General features: G+C 35.6%; 1 protein-coding gene across 3 annotated transcripts in view; it reads right to left on the bottom strand.

Moving 5' to 3' along the window:
* Positions 1–15,600, bottom strand: part of IDE (insulin degrading enzyme) — a 69,908-nt gene that overhangs the window by 7,483 nt on the left and 46,825 nt on the right. For all 3 annotated transcript variants that reach the window (XM_054207210.1, XM_054207209.1, XM_054207208.1), the window contains exons 17-24: positions 14,577–14,697; positions 12,212–12,303; positions 9,780–9,891; positions 8,558–8,725; positions 5,467–5,739; positions 3,176–3,237; positions 2,163–2,235; positions 134–201 (exon numbers count right to left, since the gene is read on the bottom strand). In XM_054207210.1, the coding sequence (XP_054063185.1) occupies positions 134–201; positions 2,163–2,235; positions 3,176–3,237; positions 5,467–5,739; positions 8,558–8,725; positions 9,780–9,891; positions 12,212–12,303; positions 14,577–14,697 (969 nt within the window). The remainder of the gene's footprint in view (positions 1–133; positions 202–2,162; positions 2,236–3,175; positions 3,238–5,466; positions 5,740–8,557; positions 8,726–9,779; positions 9,892–12,211; positions 12,304–14,576; positions 14,698–15,600) is intronic.

Below are 15,600 nucleotides of genomic sequence, written 5' to 3'. Positions count from 1 at the left end.
AAAGAGCTGAAATAACAGGCCCACAACAGCATGAATTTCAAGTTTGTTTTTACCTATAAACTTGTATTTAATGATACTAAACTTCCATAGTGAGAAAACAACCTGGGATTTTTTGTGTGGTGTTTCTTTTTACCTGTGGTAGTGGAGGTGCTGGTGCCAGGTTCACATCATTTTGGCATGGAAATTCTCCAACAACAGGGCCTATTTAACATCATCAAAATTAATTCAGGACGATAATTTAATCAATACCTTTTACATAATAAACTGTTTTCTCTTATAAGACAGGTATCTATCTAAAGCACAGGTTATTAATTTTAAAGTACCTCTAAACAAGATTTTCTGAACATTTTGCTTTTATACTCCATGGCTGTCTTTAGAAATACCTAATCCCTGATTTGACTTGAGAACATGTGCTGAGGCAATGGGTTTTATTCATTTTTCTTACACATAAAGAGAATGTAGAAATAAAATGTAGAAATAAAAATTGCTAATCTACTGATCAATGAATACTTAAAACTGTTTTCCAGTACAAATTATGAGAACAGTAGTAAATGCCAGTGGTATATGCAACAAGAGCAAAGCAACAGCACACCTTTTAGTAAGGACATGCCTATGGAAGTGTGGGGGGTTACTCCACATACCAAAATTCTGAATAGCAACCCCACGTCTTCCCTGCCTGTCCCCATGCAAACCCTAACTCCAGTGCCCCCAAAACTTCTTCTTGTATTCAATCCACTTGTCAATAAGAATTTCTAGTCTTAAATTCCTTAAACCTCCCTTCTAGCTCCATACTCAAATTTCAACCCTAACCTTCACCCTAGGAGTTCAAGTGCTTCCCCCTCCTAAAATCCCAGATCTCTACTCTACTGCTTCTGATTCTTTTCCACTCTCAGAGAAAATGGTGAGCCTGCCTCTGGGAGGAAGACTTCTCACTGGGAAGCTTTTCAGCCTTGCTCCTCTGTGTTACTCTCTAGAGGATGGGCACCTGCACTTGGAAGGATGCTCATTTGAACTCACAGGAAATGCATTAAAGTCACAATTTCTCTTTCATGCCAGAAGAGAGAATGATTAAATGCCAGAATTAGCGGTTTAGAACTGGGGAGTATATGGAGAGAATATCTTGCTATAATGGCTGTAAGAGTAACCACTTGTTAGGTCATCTCCCATGTTCACCCTTGTCTTGGGAAGATACCATTCCAAGCAAATGATGAACCATTCTAGCAATGCAATTACTATATTTTTAGAAGTTTTCTACAGATAAGAAAAGTCTTAGAGCTATTTCTATTTAGCAATGATTAGTCATGAAAACTGGAAAGATGCTTTGAAGCAAGTCTTCCTTACTCAGCTGCAGAGTTACAATTCCCACAGTACCATAAAAATCAATCATTCTGAGACTGGAAGGAGTTTCATGACAGGCACAGAGCTATCTGCTTCTTTCTGTTCTACAGACAAGCCTTTAGTATTCTTGATTTTGCAACCAGTTACACGTTGGAATTTAAGTCCAGTATAAACTGGTGAAAAATCTGCACAGAACAACATAGAAGTTTTTCCTCTCAGTTTATTTATATTAACCAGAAACACATTTAACCTTTTCCTTCTTGAATTCAAAAATGGAACAACAGTTTACAATGTACAGCTGATACAGATTATTTGAAAATAAAACCTAAATAAACTGACTTTCTCAAGTTTAAATGTAATGTTTGACTTTCCCAGAGGGTTGTGGGGTTTGTTTTGGGATTGGTTTTTGGTTTTTTCCTTTCCTTTGAGAGTGTTTGAATAAAACCGTGGATGTTCATTGTGTGTCAGAAAAAAACCCAAACTCACATTGTATTGATAACTGCAAATTCTAATTTTGTTTTTTGTAGTAGGACTACTACAGAGTTTTATGTTTGTTTCAGAATACCCTGTTGAAAAAAAGTAGTGCTATTTTAAGATATATTGTTTTAATCAATATACTTCAGAATGGCTGAAGAACTTGGCCACAAACATCACTCAGAAAATTTGAAGCACCCATGTGAAGAAAACCTATACTTTTTCCTCTGAAAGGTATATGATCTAAAGAGCTGCGTTTTTCTTACAGTGTATTTGTATAATATAACATGCCTAACTACGCCTTGCTTAAACAGGAATTGATGAAATACAATATTCAGTACAATACTTACAGGAATCCATTTCCCTTGCAAGGACGTGTACTGATACCTTGTGTCTTCTGGGAGCATCTATTGCCAACAGCACCTACAGTAAAAAACATCAGGTCCTTCAGGTGTGGGAAGTATCACTCAGACATTGTATTTACGAAACAGTAAAAGAATGAAAGCATTTAAATTTTAATTTATGGTTTAAAATAAGGGATGAATTTTGGGATGTCCCTTGAAATATTAAAAGTCATCCATACAATACTTCGAATTATTTCACAACCCAGTTAAGAAATTCAGGTACTGTTTGGGACTCAGAAAAACTAGAAGTAGTAGGAATTCAGCCATGAACTATCATAGCATCAGAAAGGCAACCTAGAATCTCTGCAGAATTTTCAATCCCTGGCAGCCTTCTGGAAGCACATCACCATCATGGCAGGGGGGACGACGGCCCCTAGTATTTGAATTGCTTATATTAGGTATCTATCTAGCAACTTCATGCTGAGTTGCAATGTACAATTATTGCATTGTTATGCCATTCCTTTGTTCTGCCTAACTATGAGAGGAAGAAAAAACCCAAACTGTTGATTTACAGTGAACAAAGCTTTAAAAATATCCGTTTCATTCACAATTCATGCACACAAAGTAAGCTGAATCATTTACTGGTTGAAGAATAAAAAAAAAAAGGGGGGGGGGGGGGAACAAATTTGTGATTTTGGTCAAGCTTGGTCATAGAGTCATAAAGCAGCACATTTTTTATTCAGAAAAAGGAAATGAGACAGGAGGAGAATAAGAGACGGTAAGAAAAAAAGAAATACCACACAACAAAACCCAGTCCTTCTCCACAATTTTTACAGTATGCTAGTTGCCATTAAATTAAGTAAGACTCACGAAACAAAATTATTATTAAGGTATCTGCATCTATCATATTATCTACCTAAACCAGGCATAAGTATATGCTTTCATAGTTTACACAAAATAACATCCATTTATATCTACGTCTCTTTCCAAGTAAGTTTTTAACTACATGACTAACTTACCTTGTAGAACTGTATAATATCATCCTTGGTCAGGGTCTTTAGATAAGCTACTTCAATGTTATCTGCACAACAATAGTAAAAATTAGAACAAGTCTGCAAATCATAGCTGGTTATTAGCACACTACTTATTCAAAGTATTTTTCTTTCAAATTCAGATACTGTAATTGACTGCAAATGATACGCTTTTCATTGTTAACTTTCAAGCTAATACTTACATCACTGAAAGTGTCACTGGAAGCTTGGCAGAAAATTATACTTCAGTAAGTCCATTTGATTGGACTTACTAAAAAATGCATGTTTGAAGAATACTGATTGCACTGTATGTTATTCAGTAGCTAAAAAAGATGTGCCTACTTCTGTGTATTATCTCAAAATCAATGTTACGTATTTCTAACCCAGCCTGATTATAGATGGCTTTTATTCACAGTTAGGGAACAGGATGGTAGGATGTACTTTGGTAGAATTTTTTTTTAAAAATTTAAGGAACAACGCCTACGTCATACCTGTTAAGGAATAACCACCTTTAAGGTATCTAGGGACAGCATGTCTCAGTAGCTACATCGCTTCATATAAACCAAATTGTAATGATTTAATCATGTAATATCATTGCTGCATAAGCTTTTTGTTGTAGGCATGCTTGCTTTTCTTCGGGTTAGCAGGAAGATCCTTCAAGAAAGAAATGCATGCAACAATATGCAGCTAACAAGTCTGTGAGGGAGGCTCTAAGTAATTAATATGAAGATTTAAAAAAAAAAAATCAACAAAACAGAGTTTGGAAAATTAGATGACATTTTCGAGAAAAATTTTAAATGAAGTAAAACAGTAAAAGTAATACTTATAAAAATGTAAAAACCCGAAGTAAAAACTCTTTCACTTCTTAAGGCTGAATTTCTGATTTTGACAATTCTAGTCATATTAGAATCATTAATTAAATAAAATTACTGGTGGATAGAGGGGAATTAAAGATATAAAAGTCAAAGGTAATAGTAAGTTCAGTGGGATTTAGATATGAAAGATATGGCTACAGCTAGCAGTAAGAGATTCCAGAGAGATAATATAGATCCAAGTATGGTTAAAAACAGAAACACTTAAGGCTGAGAAAAAAAAATAAACCTTTTCATCAGACACACGAAAAAGTACTTGTAGGGCTAAGTTTCCACATCACTCCTTATACTCGGGCATGAAACCTTGTCAGTAGCTCTCATTCTCTCGAGACCAAGCTAGATGGCAATTCAAAAATTCTTCATTATTACAACAGTTCAGTGAGTCATTGTCAACTGAAAAGACTGTATTTGCTATTGTGGAAGGCCAATACAGTGCATGTAAAGCACAGAAGAGAAGTCACAGGATACAGAGTGAGTTTTACGTAGGAAGCATATTATGCATGGAAGATGGAAAATTATAGTCATGAGTAAGAGTTGAGACATGAAAATACGAGGAAAAGTTGATCTGTACCTAAAATGGATTTATTTTTTTTTAATGTTAGAAACTATATTATTAATATACCTCAGTATTTTGGATTAAAAATCTTCAAACAACAAAGAAAAAGGGAAAAATACAACTTAAATACTATGCAGGATCACAATGTAAGTAACTGTCAGTAATAACAACAGAAGTTGGATCTCAGCTGGTGTTCTGCAAGCTTAGAATCTTCAAAGTATCACAGATGAAAAATCAAAAAAAACTAATGTTTCTTCAAGCCTACTCTAAACTGAGACAGGTGACATGTTAGTTAAGATACCTGCTGTTGCCTCTGCCATCGCTCCCTCAAAAGAGCTGCACAGAGGTAAGAGGAATAGGTTCATATGAACGTGTGCACCCGCAGGAATGTCAAAAGTGTATTTCAGTGCATCTCAGTCAAGTATTAGGCATATGTGTGATACAGACATCTGAACATCACAGAAAGAAATCTGAGCTTATGCGACACCAAAATTTGCATTCAAACCACTTCTAATGCTTGACCTACTCTGTGTCTCACTGAGTCTTAAGGGAAAGAACATAAGGTCAATGAAGCATTTGCCACCCCTCATCATATGGTGAACATCAGGGAACACATTCTAATACTAACAGCTCCCACAGCAGTGAGAGCACAAGCTCCACAAATGAGGAGGTATTTTCTCAGGGCAGCAGGAAGAAATACAACTTACCTGACACAAGTCACAAAAAACGTATGAAATTTTGCACAGGCTATGTAAAAGTTTAAGTTGTTCCCAAATGAACACAACACTCAACAGTCACAAGCGCAGCCAAACTACAGCATTCAGTTTTAAAGTAATTACAATTTGTCTTACCTCTGTCAAAGTTATACTGCTGGGAAATGATTTCTCCCCAGTATTTAGCACATTCTGCGGACAGCTTCTTTGGTTTGTCTAGACGACGAATTGCTAAAGCTTGGATGTGTTTCTGGAAGGCCTCTTCTGTCATGTCTTCTATGCATTTCTCCATAGTTTTTAAGAACGCTTCAACTCTGCTTTCTAAATAGTGCGGTGGTTTTTCAGATTGGATAATAAATCGCAGTCCTTGTATGCCATTTGCCCGACGTGGACCGCTGAACACAATGTAACCTGGGCAAAACAAGAATAGTCACAAATTAAAAGAAATCCCTTGTTCCAGCATTAAGGCTGCCAAACATGGCATGTTTGACGGTAATGCGGTTTCATTCTGTATTATAAATGAAATAATGCAGGTTTTCAAAATATGACACTATTTTTAAAAAAAAAAAAACCAAAACCAACTTTGTTTCACTGAGGTAAGTATCAGTTCAGGGGAGGGTGAGGAGGAAATGAGGCAGACCAAGACAGAACAAAAGGAATTCTGTCATCAGCGTTAGGTAAACAGAAATTAAACTGTACTCTGGTGCTTCATTAGACTCAACATTAGGAACTTACTATTTTTCCATAACGTCTAATCTGAATTCTCTTTGCTGCAATGTAAGACGACTATTTCTCATCTTATCAATTAGATACAAAGAAAACATTATTCCCTTCCTTTTTGTTGCAGCTTTTGCTTATCTGAACACCTAACCCTTTTTTCAGTCTTCTTCCCCTCTTTTAATAACAATTGTCTCACATTTCAGTCTTTTAAATGTTGTTTTATAGCTCTCTAATTGTTTCTTGATGCTGATGTCAAAACTGGATACAGTATTTCAAAGTCCTTGCCCGAACAATACAGGAGTATTATTGTGTGTGCACCTTGGAAGCTCTCATTTATATATCCCAGCGTTTTACACAGCTGCATGACACTACTAATTAACGTTCTACTTTTGATCCACTGTAACCTGTAGATTGTTTCCTACATAACTGCTACCTAGACAATTGCTTCTTAGTTTCTATCTGTGCCATTGACTATTCCTGCCAAACTGTTCCTAACAAATTGCATCTTATCCTCATTCAAGTCATGTTTCCAAAATGTCAAACTAATTTTGAATTCTAATTCTACCTTCCCACACACTTGCAACCTCTCCCAGCTTAGTCTTATCTGAAGATTTAGTAAGTATATTCACTCTTCTATCATCCAGAGTTTTGATGAAAATATTAAATAGCGTTGGATCAAAATAGAGCTCTGTAGAACACCATTTTTCAAATGAACTATTCTTATCTATTCTCCAGTCATGACTTTCCAAAGTCTTGCATGCAAATGTGTAGTACTTCCACCTAGGTACTCTCCTCTAGCTTGTTTGAGAACATTACGCGCCTTTCATACTATCAAGAAGAGACATATGACATCACCACTTCCATCCATACAGCCAAACTCTGTTTGTATAAGAAAAAAAAGTTAGGTTAGTTTGACCTGGGTTTGTCCAGTAACAGTCTCTCAGTTACCTTCTATGAATTTAGAACTGCTTTGATAACTTATTCCATATTTTCTAGGAATTGGAATTAATCTGACTGATCTGTAATTTCCATGCTCTTCTCTTTCCTTTTTTTAAGGAAACATATAGCATTTACCCTTGTTTATTTTTCCAGTACCTCATCTATCATCCACAAATTCTTAGTTATGGACTTCTAATTCCAGGATTTCGTCTTTTTTTTTTTTTTAATGCAACATAGAGTTCATCATGCCTGAACTCTTTAAAAAGCTTCTAATTTACCTGAACAACCTTCAGTCTGTTTTTTTCCTGTTCAAAGGTAAGCCTTGGACTTTGATCACTGGTATTTATTTTGGAAATCATCTGGTCACAGTTGACATTTTAAGTGAAAACTAACAAAGCCATCCTAAAACATTTCGAATTTTTTTTTCCACCATTGACAACTTTTCCTCTTTCTCGTACTGCTATAGCATTTATTGAATGAGTTCTTGTTACTACTTCTACTGTTTAGCAAACTGCTAACTCCTGAACTTTTTTGTCCTTTAGCTTTCTCAGAGATCTTACAAAGCTTATTCAATTTTGTTGGTATTTCAACTGTCTTCCCTCCCAAGTCTTGTGAACTCTAACATTTGGCAGTTATGCAGTGCTGGCCACACTCACACAGTTCTTCCTCACTGATTCCCCCCCTCCTCTTTAGCTGTTACCTCCAACTTCTATGCAAAACATGCCACCAGCACATTCCAAAAACCTGCTAAATAACCTGGGTCCTGCCCTATTTTCAGTATATATTTACATAGTTAAAATCCCTATGATGAACACGGTATGTCTGGTTCTGCTATTTGCTCACAAAAAGTCTAGTCTTGCCTGATATCCCTGGTAGTTCATAATCATCACACTGAGACATTTGCCTGCCTCTCACCCTTAGAAAAATTGTAAACCCCCCCTTATCAGTATTTCAGTCATGCAAACTGTCATGCAAAGTCTCTCTCTTTCCCTGTTATCCTGTTTGGAATAACCTTATTAGTTCTCAGTCTTACTGGTTCACATAACAATTACTTGTACTTATTGGTGAACAGCTGTATTCTTAAAAAGCCTGAAATGTATTTAGGTCTTCACCAACATGGCAGCTTGCCATTACCCATACAGCAGTATTCCTAAGATAGGGCTTATGAATCATCAAGTGCAGCTGGAAGTAGGATCACAAGCAAGAAAGATCAAACTACTATTGATTCTTTAAGATGATCTAAAATTTAGGAAACTGATCTAATCTCGTTTTGGTAAAAATTCCAGATATGAAATTTTCTGTGCAGTTGAGTAAACTGTTTTTAAGCCAGAGTTGGTTTCAGATATTTCTGACTTATCTCAAAAATCATGCTTGCTGCTTCTCAATTTAGAGTCTGTGCACAGTAACATTCCTTTGAGTCACCAGCAGTTAAAATGATTTACATTTACCAAGTGCCCTTTAAATGGCATTCACTAAGCAGGGAAAGAACACCTCATCATGTCTCATATAAGTGCATGAGTGTATGTGCATGTGTTGTATACAGACACGTAATCACTATGGGAAAACTTACCTAATTGTTCCTTGGTGCGCAGAGTATTGAAGCATGGTTCTGAAATAATTTGACAAAAGAGCTCCAAAAACATATTCTCAGAAGTGCTCTGCATGTCCGTCTGGTAGTAGATTTCAATACCACAATTGTTATGAACTTCATTTCTCTGTTGATATACAAACCAACCTCCTAAAAGACAAAGTTAAAACATTTAAGTTCATAAAAATGTGCATTCTCATTGTCTACAATTAAAAAGATAATGGTCTATCACTTGTGGAATGGAATTATAATAGTTTAGGACTGTTAAAGCAGAGTTTCCACTAACAGCATACTTTTCATGAAACAAATAAAGAAAAGATTATTTTAACACCTCTAAATGTCAGAGCTTGAGCATAGCAGCAAGTAAATTGAAACTGGCTGCTTTTCCTGAAGCAAATGTTTTTGGAACTGGAATGGAATTCTGCATTGCCTCTACTGTGTAAATAGTTTCTGAAGACAAATTGTCAGAAATATTTATGAACATTAAAAATAATTCAGCATTTAATACCGATAGCTTCTTTGGTACATGGTCATTTCCACAGGCTGATGATCAGCTATGGGTAATTGGCTTTGGCTGTATAGCTACATATGCCATCACTCCTGCATAACTCCCAGCAATCCCCCTTGAACATCCTTTCCTATATAGAAGATTTTTTTTTTCCCCACAACAAAAGAATTTATATCAGCAAAAAACAAAGTTACTTGTGTAAGAGCTTTTAGTTTTCTCAAAAAAAGCAAGACCCGTTTAGGACAATCCCTCACTGAATCATCACTTAATACTTACTCCAAAGTGCTCAAAGAATGGTGCTTATTCAAATGTGTATACTGTGTGCAGCAGAGCCTGGGACAGGGCTCTAATTTCCATAAATTATACCAAATGAATTAGCACTGAATCATGGAATGGTTTGGGTTGAAAGGGACCTTAAAGATCATCTAGTTCCAGCCCCCAAGAAGTCCAATTTCCATACACAGTTTAAAAATGAAATAATTTTCAAGTATACCAGAAAGATGAGTATATTAGTGTATAATTTAATTAACAAAACCACACCCTAATGATATTTTTAAATTTAAAGTTTAAGATGAAGTAAGTCTGATTTCGAAACAAACTCCTAGCAACAGAGTAATATTCATTTTAAAAAGCCATTAGCAAAAGGAATCCAATTTAATGTGCATTAAAAAATTGTAAATAAATCATTTAACTTACTGTCAGGAAGTTGCACTTCTCTGTATCTCACTAGCTGACTAGGAAGGAGTGGCTTTGTATGAGCATGCTCAATGAGAGTGTCCTCAACCATCTGCATAATTCCTAATGCAGCCTGGAAGAGAAAACATAGGAAGATTTTTAACGATCATTAGTCAGTCTGTACCTAACAGCAGGGTAAGACTTTCCAATTATTGATGATGACATGAGAGAAAAGAAAAAAGGAAAAAAAAAAATCAAGAATAGAAAATAGGGATATTGTAATTAAATAAAAATACAGTAGAAGTTAAATAGATGAGAGGGAGCAGGGGCTTGGGAGGCGAGGATTTAGTGAGGTTTTTTTCTTTTACATTTATCTTGTCTACATGTTTAACTACTTCTACTCCTCCCCAATGCTTCTGAAATTAAAGTTCAATGGGTTTTTTTTTTCCTTTCCCTTCACCACTTTGATGTGCACATCTTTCAAAGTTTGAAAACCAGATACCTATAATGTACATTTGCAAAGCAAATAACATCTCAGCAGATGGAATTTTAAGAAAACAAATTAATGGTTATGATCAAACATGCATTCCATTGACATGCTGCTAGTATTAGGACTCACTGCCGAGATACTTTCTTTTATTTGATGGATTAAAGTAATAATTTAAAAAAAAAAAATCATAAGTAGTGAAAAAGGTTTAAAAATCATTAGTTTCAGTCAAGGATCTAACTTCAAAAGCTTTAGCTGTTAAGGGTTATGTGGTGTTGTAGCCTGCATACTGGAAATTACAGTCACTTGCTAAAAAGTAGTTTAGGCTGAAAGTCAAAATCTCTTAGTCTGCACTGCCACAAACTCACAACACAGATGATCTTATCAAAACCATGCAAAAGGTCTGAAAACATCATAAACACATGCCACCAGCTGCCCCACTATCAAAGACAAAAAGACTGAGGTCTTACAAAACACAGTTTGAAAGGTTAGAGAAAAATACTATATATTCTTCCAATCCAGTACTAAAACAAAATATTTACAACTGGAGTGTTCAGACAGATGTTCTGAACAGGATTAGTTTACTATGCATCCACTTGCAGCAAACAAATAAAAGCAATAGTCAAAAACAAGTATCAGAATGAAATTAGTTCAAGAAGAAATGTGAATCTTAAGCGGATAGATAGATCTAATTTTTCAGAAAGTACAGATTCCCTAAAAATTTTTTCAGTATTGAAAGGCGTCACGAGAGTATGTAAATTTTGACTTAATTTTAGTTGGAAAAAAAAAAAAATGAGATCCAGGTTAAAATCTCTGAGCTTTCTCAGCAATGACCACATCAAGGGCACTGAGAGACAAAGTTGTTTTCCTACCCGCCTCTCTTCAGGGAGGTCTGCAGATCGTTTCTAAACATGACACAGCTATGGGCGTAACGGTGCATCCTTCCCACTTCTTTCACTGTAGGACTCTTCAGCCACCACCCATTATGCCAACTAAAGAACACATTTCTCTGCTATGACTGCATCATCATGTAAATCTAAAAAATCTGGTCATTCAGTTATATGTCAGAAGGAACTGACTTTCATATACAAATGGGTAAGAAATAAGGATGGAAAAAAGTGAGACTATTTTTCACATTTCTCCACATGAAAAATACTCTATAAAAAAATTTTAGAGATATTCTCTAAAGGGAAAAATTTGTGCATCCAGTGCTATTGGCTCCTTCATCTTTTTATTTTTCCCCTCCTTATTAGTTAACTTTCTTCTCCGTACATTCAGCAGTTATGCAGCGTTTGTAACATCTCCTGCGAGTAAAGTATCACAGAGTTGGTATAACATAGAAATACTGCTATACCAGCCATACAAAAAATGAATGCAAGAATGTACAAGAAAGGTACTACATTTTGTATTGGTACATATATTCAAATATTTGGTTAGATTTCCTATGCAAATACAAACCATTACTATTTTAATGGAAGATAGAACAAATGTTTTCTGATTTTTACTCCCTAAAAGATGCAACTGAGAGCTGACACTTATTTTTTATGGCCCACCATTCCTGTTTCGCTTTGTCCAAAGTACTTCATTTGGAAGGATCTTGGATTCCTAAATCTTTGGTAGTTAGTCTGAAACTTTTAAATGGAAAAGCAGAATTTGCAGCACATAGTTCCTTATGCAGCTCGATCACATCACAGTAATGATACACAACACAGACTTTAAAATATTTAGATCGTAAGTTGTTCTTTATTAAGTTTCTGAGAGCAAGACAAGGGCAGCACTTAGCCTCATAAATCTAAAGTGAAAAAATGACACTATGATACTCCTATAAAGATAAAAAAGTACAAAGTCAAATTATGAAATCACATTTGGCAAAACTGCTTTAAGATCTGAGAAGATTAAAGTAGTCTTCCATTTTTATGCTGCTTTTAAATAAAAATTGTTTTATTAAAGAAAGTATCACACTAACCTGTTTTGTTATATTGCCATGGAGAAGAGCTTCAATGTGTAACCGTGACAACAGCTGAGCTATAAAGGCCTTAAGGCGGGGGAGAGTGACATCTAGAATAGATATTTAGACAGTTACATCAATTACATGCATTTTTACATTAAGAAGTACCTAACTCATTAGATATGGTGTGTTTCTTGAAGGAGGAGAAACTTATAATCATGAAAAAGTGCATCTCTCCTTAAAAATGCAACGTTGGAAAGTTTCCAGGTCTAAATAGCAGCACTCATCATATAGTTTGTTTCGCTTAGAATTCACATACTGTCTGACCTAGATTCCAAAAAGAAAAGAAAAAAAATAAAGCCGCCTTTCCAATCATGAACAAACATTCATTCTCCAGAGAAAACAGTTGCAGTCATTCAGATCGTGTTCCAAGATAAAGCCTTAGTTATTAACAAGCAGCATGTAGCTTATAATGCTTGAGAAACACATTGTCCATTTACCATCTAGACTAAAAAAAGAATCTCAACTCAAATATGGTGTTTTGATAGCCTCTTTGTAACAAACAATACACAAGAAAAATATTTTTGCAATATATCCCAGAGCACACATACACATGGATTCTCTGCTAGCCTGTCTTTGCAAAGCAATTTTCATATAGTTTAGCATATAGAATCAATAGAATAAGAGAGGAAGGAAGGATGGTTGAATGGATGGGATGCCATTCTGAATTCCCTCATACTACAAGAATATCCACACTATATCACCCAATCTATTAATTTCTCATTTTGACATTTTCTCAACTAAAATAAAAGCTAACAATACTTATGTACTTCACAAAAGTTTTGGAAAGACAAATGCAATCAAGATTATGAGGTCACTCAGTTATTCAGTGGGGGATGCATACATATCTAACAGATTTGTGATTTGCATTAGAAAAACCTATACTGTGCTTATCAGTCTTCCCCTCTCTTAAAGGGGGTAACTGACCATCACTAAAAAATTTGTTTCCACGTTTTTCCTTGATTCCAAATCAACTTTTTATTGTTGTATAATCCTAATCTTAATTTTTGCCTCTAGAGTTGCTTATTAATAGTGCAAAAGATTACGGTCACATTGAGTGTGAGAGAGGAAAAGAGAGAGAAAAAAAATCACGTGTAAACTCCCTGCATTTCAAGCAGATCTCCAGCAGTGCTGAGTAGAGAGCATTCCTTTACAGCATTCCATTTTTAGCTATTCTTATGCTGAATACAGTAGCATTAATCTTATAAAGACAACTTACACATGGAACAGAAAATCTCTTATTTTTTTCAAAATTCAGTGGTCATGAAAAAATGAATGACCTACAAATAGCTGGACCCACTGGCATGAAAGTCAGCATAGTTTTGTCATTGACCTCACAGGCAGCACTGGCACCACTACTAATCTCAGAGATACCTGCAATCATTCAAGAAACTATAGAACTAAACATTTGTATTTCTATCTTGGAGCAATCCTGTAGAGAAAACATACTCCTGTGCAGCCACCTCCGGGCACCTATGGGGTCTATATTAATGAAGCAGTTTTCAGCATCACAACTTCAAACAGTACGGTATGTGTCAGTCTTTGATAGCTATGGATATGTATTCTGAATCCACACCCTCAGATAAACACAAAAGCCAGATACTCTTCTGGAAAAGAATGTCTCTGTGTATTCCAACAAGATATTACAAGATATTTTGCAAACTGTCCCAGTAACAACCTTTTGTTTTAACAGAGTAAAATACAGGTAGGGAAGAGCTCTTCAGCTATTACTGAAATCAGTTATATATCCTAATTTGAAATTTCTTCTTCAAATTTCTTTGAAGTACCTGCTCTTTGTTAAGAACCACAGTGTTCTTTATTATTGTTACTATCTATTATCTACTATCTAAATTATATCTTTTTTCTTTATTATCTACAATTCTTTACTATCTACAGAAACAGTAGTTAGGATTCCCTGATAAAGGAAAAAACAATAGTATGCGCATTGTGAAGTACAACACTGATACATTCCAATGCATCTGCAAGATGTCAGTTAGAGCCAGATTGTTTTAGCAGTCTCGGTTAAGCATTGGATTCACCATACCCAGGGTCATGCCCACAAAGCTGTTCAAGTTTTGCCTGAACTTTTACCTGCAAGTTTTGCCATTTGAGGCCTTTTTCCTGAACTACTATACTTTCTAGAAAATGAAGAACAAGTGTAGGGGCATCAACATCCACCAACATCAGCTCAGCTCTGGCACTGCAAGGGCTTCACTTGAATAATGGGCAGAGTTCAGAATAGGTACCTTCATTAGTCTAGTAACAAGACATTTTCCATAGGAAAAAATAAAAATAATAAAGTTTAAAACTGGCAGAACATTACCATCTAGAGCTTCTTTTAACTCATCTTTGGTCCAAGCAACTTCTGTCATCAGGAGTCGGAGATAATACATTGCATGCTGGTGAGGCTGTTCAGCCCTGAAGTTGTTAAGTGATCTCATGTACTAAAACAAAATAATTACGTTCAAATTATAGGACTGTATTTCTAAACATAAAATATTAACCTTGTGCTCTCAACTTTGCGTACCATCAAAAAGATAAATTTCAAATGTCAAGAATATTCTCTGGCTTGTCAGACCTGTTAAAAAAATTGTGTTAAATTACCTTAGCGATAACATGGGCTTCTGAGCCTACGGATTAAGCAGTAACCATTAAGATAGTTGAAATGAGCATGAAGACAAACTTCTCCATAAAATCAATGGCTGGAAATTAAATTACTGCAGTTGGACCTAAATAAGTAGTTAAAGTTGCTCTACCCAAGAAATACGCATTCTGTGATGACTGTCCAAGGCAATACTGCTAATAGAAAACGTATTTTTCTCCCAGTTGCTTCCCTGAGCTGGCTTGGTTAGAAAAGTACAGGAGCATCTGGGAAATTCTTGTCATTCTTTGCCTGGATAAAGGAGGTATGAGAGAAGAATCAGCTTCTCCAAAGAAACTCCAGCTGCACTTATACAAAATAAGCAAAACCTTTTTCCTCTACCAGAGGAACTAGAAAGTGCAAACTAATAGTTTTGGCAAGCTGGGATCATTTCCAGTACAGGAGAAAAGTAATTAATTTCAGAGCACACAAGTGAGAAACAGCAAGCATGAAGTTTCTGAGGAGTCCTATCGTATGGTTGCTGAGTCCTCCTCTCTGTTCCAAACAGAAGTCAGAAGCTGGGATCTCGCTTATCTGTTAGGTGTCGACATGAGGGGAAAAACTGCAATCTCCCCATCTGACTTGATTTTTTTGTATTTTGTCCTTATTTTACATACACAAAAGCCCTATGTAACAAAAGTCTATAAAATGACAAAACAGGCATAGTACAGAGACAAAGTTCAAGCAAACTGTAATGACCATTAGG

Source organism: Rissa tridactyla, chromosome 6 (assembly GCF_028500815.1).
Source record: "Rissa tridactyla isolate bRisTri1 chromosome 6, bRisTri1.patW.cur.20221130, whole genome shotgun sequence".
NCBI classification, from domain to species: Eukaryota; Metazoa; Chordata; class Aves; order Charadriiformes; family Laridae; genus Rissa; species Rissa tridactyla.
Note: the sequence above shows the minus strand (reverse complement) of the source record. Positions and strands in the feature narration are given on the sequence as shown.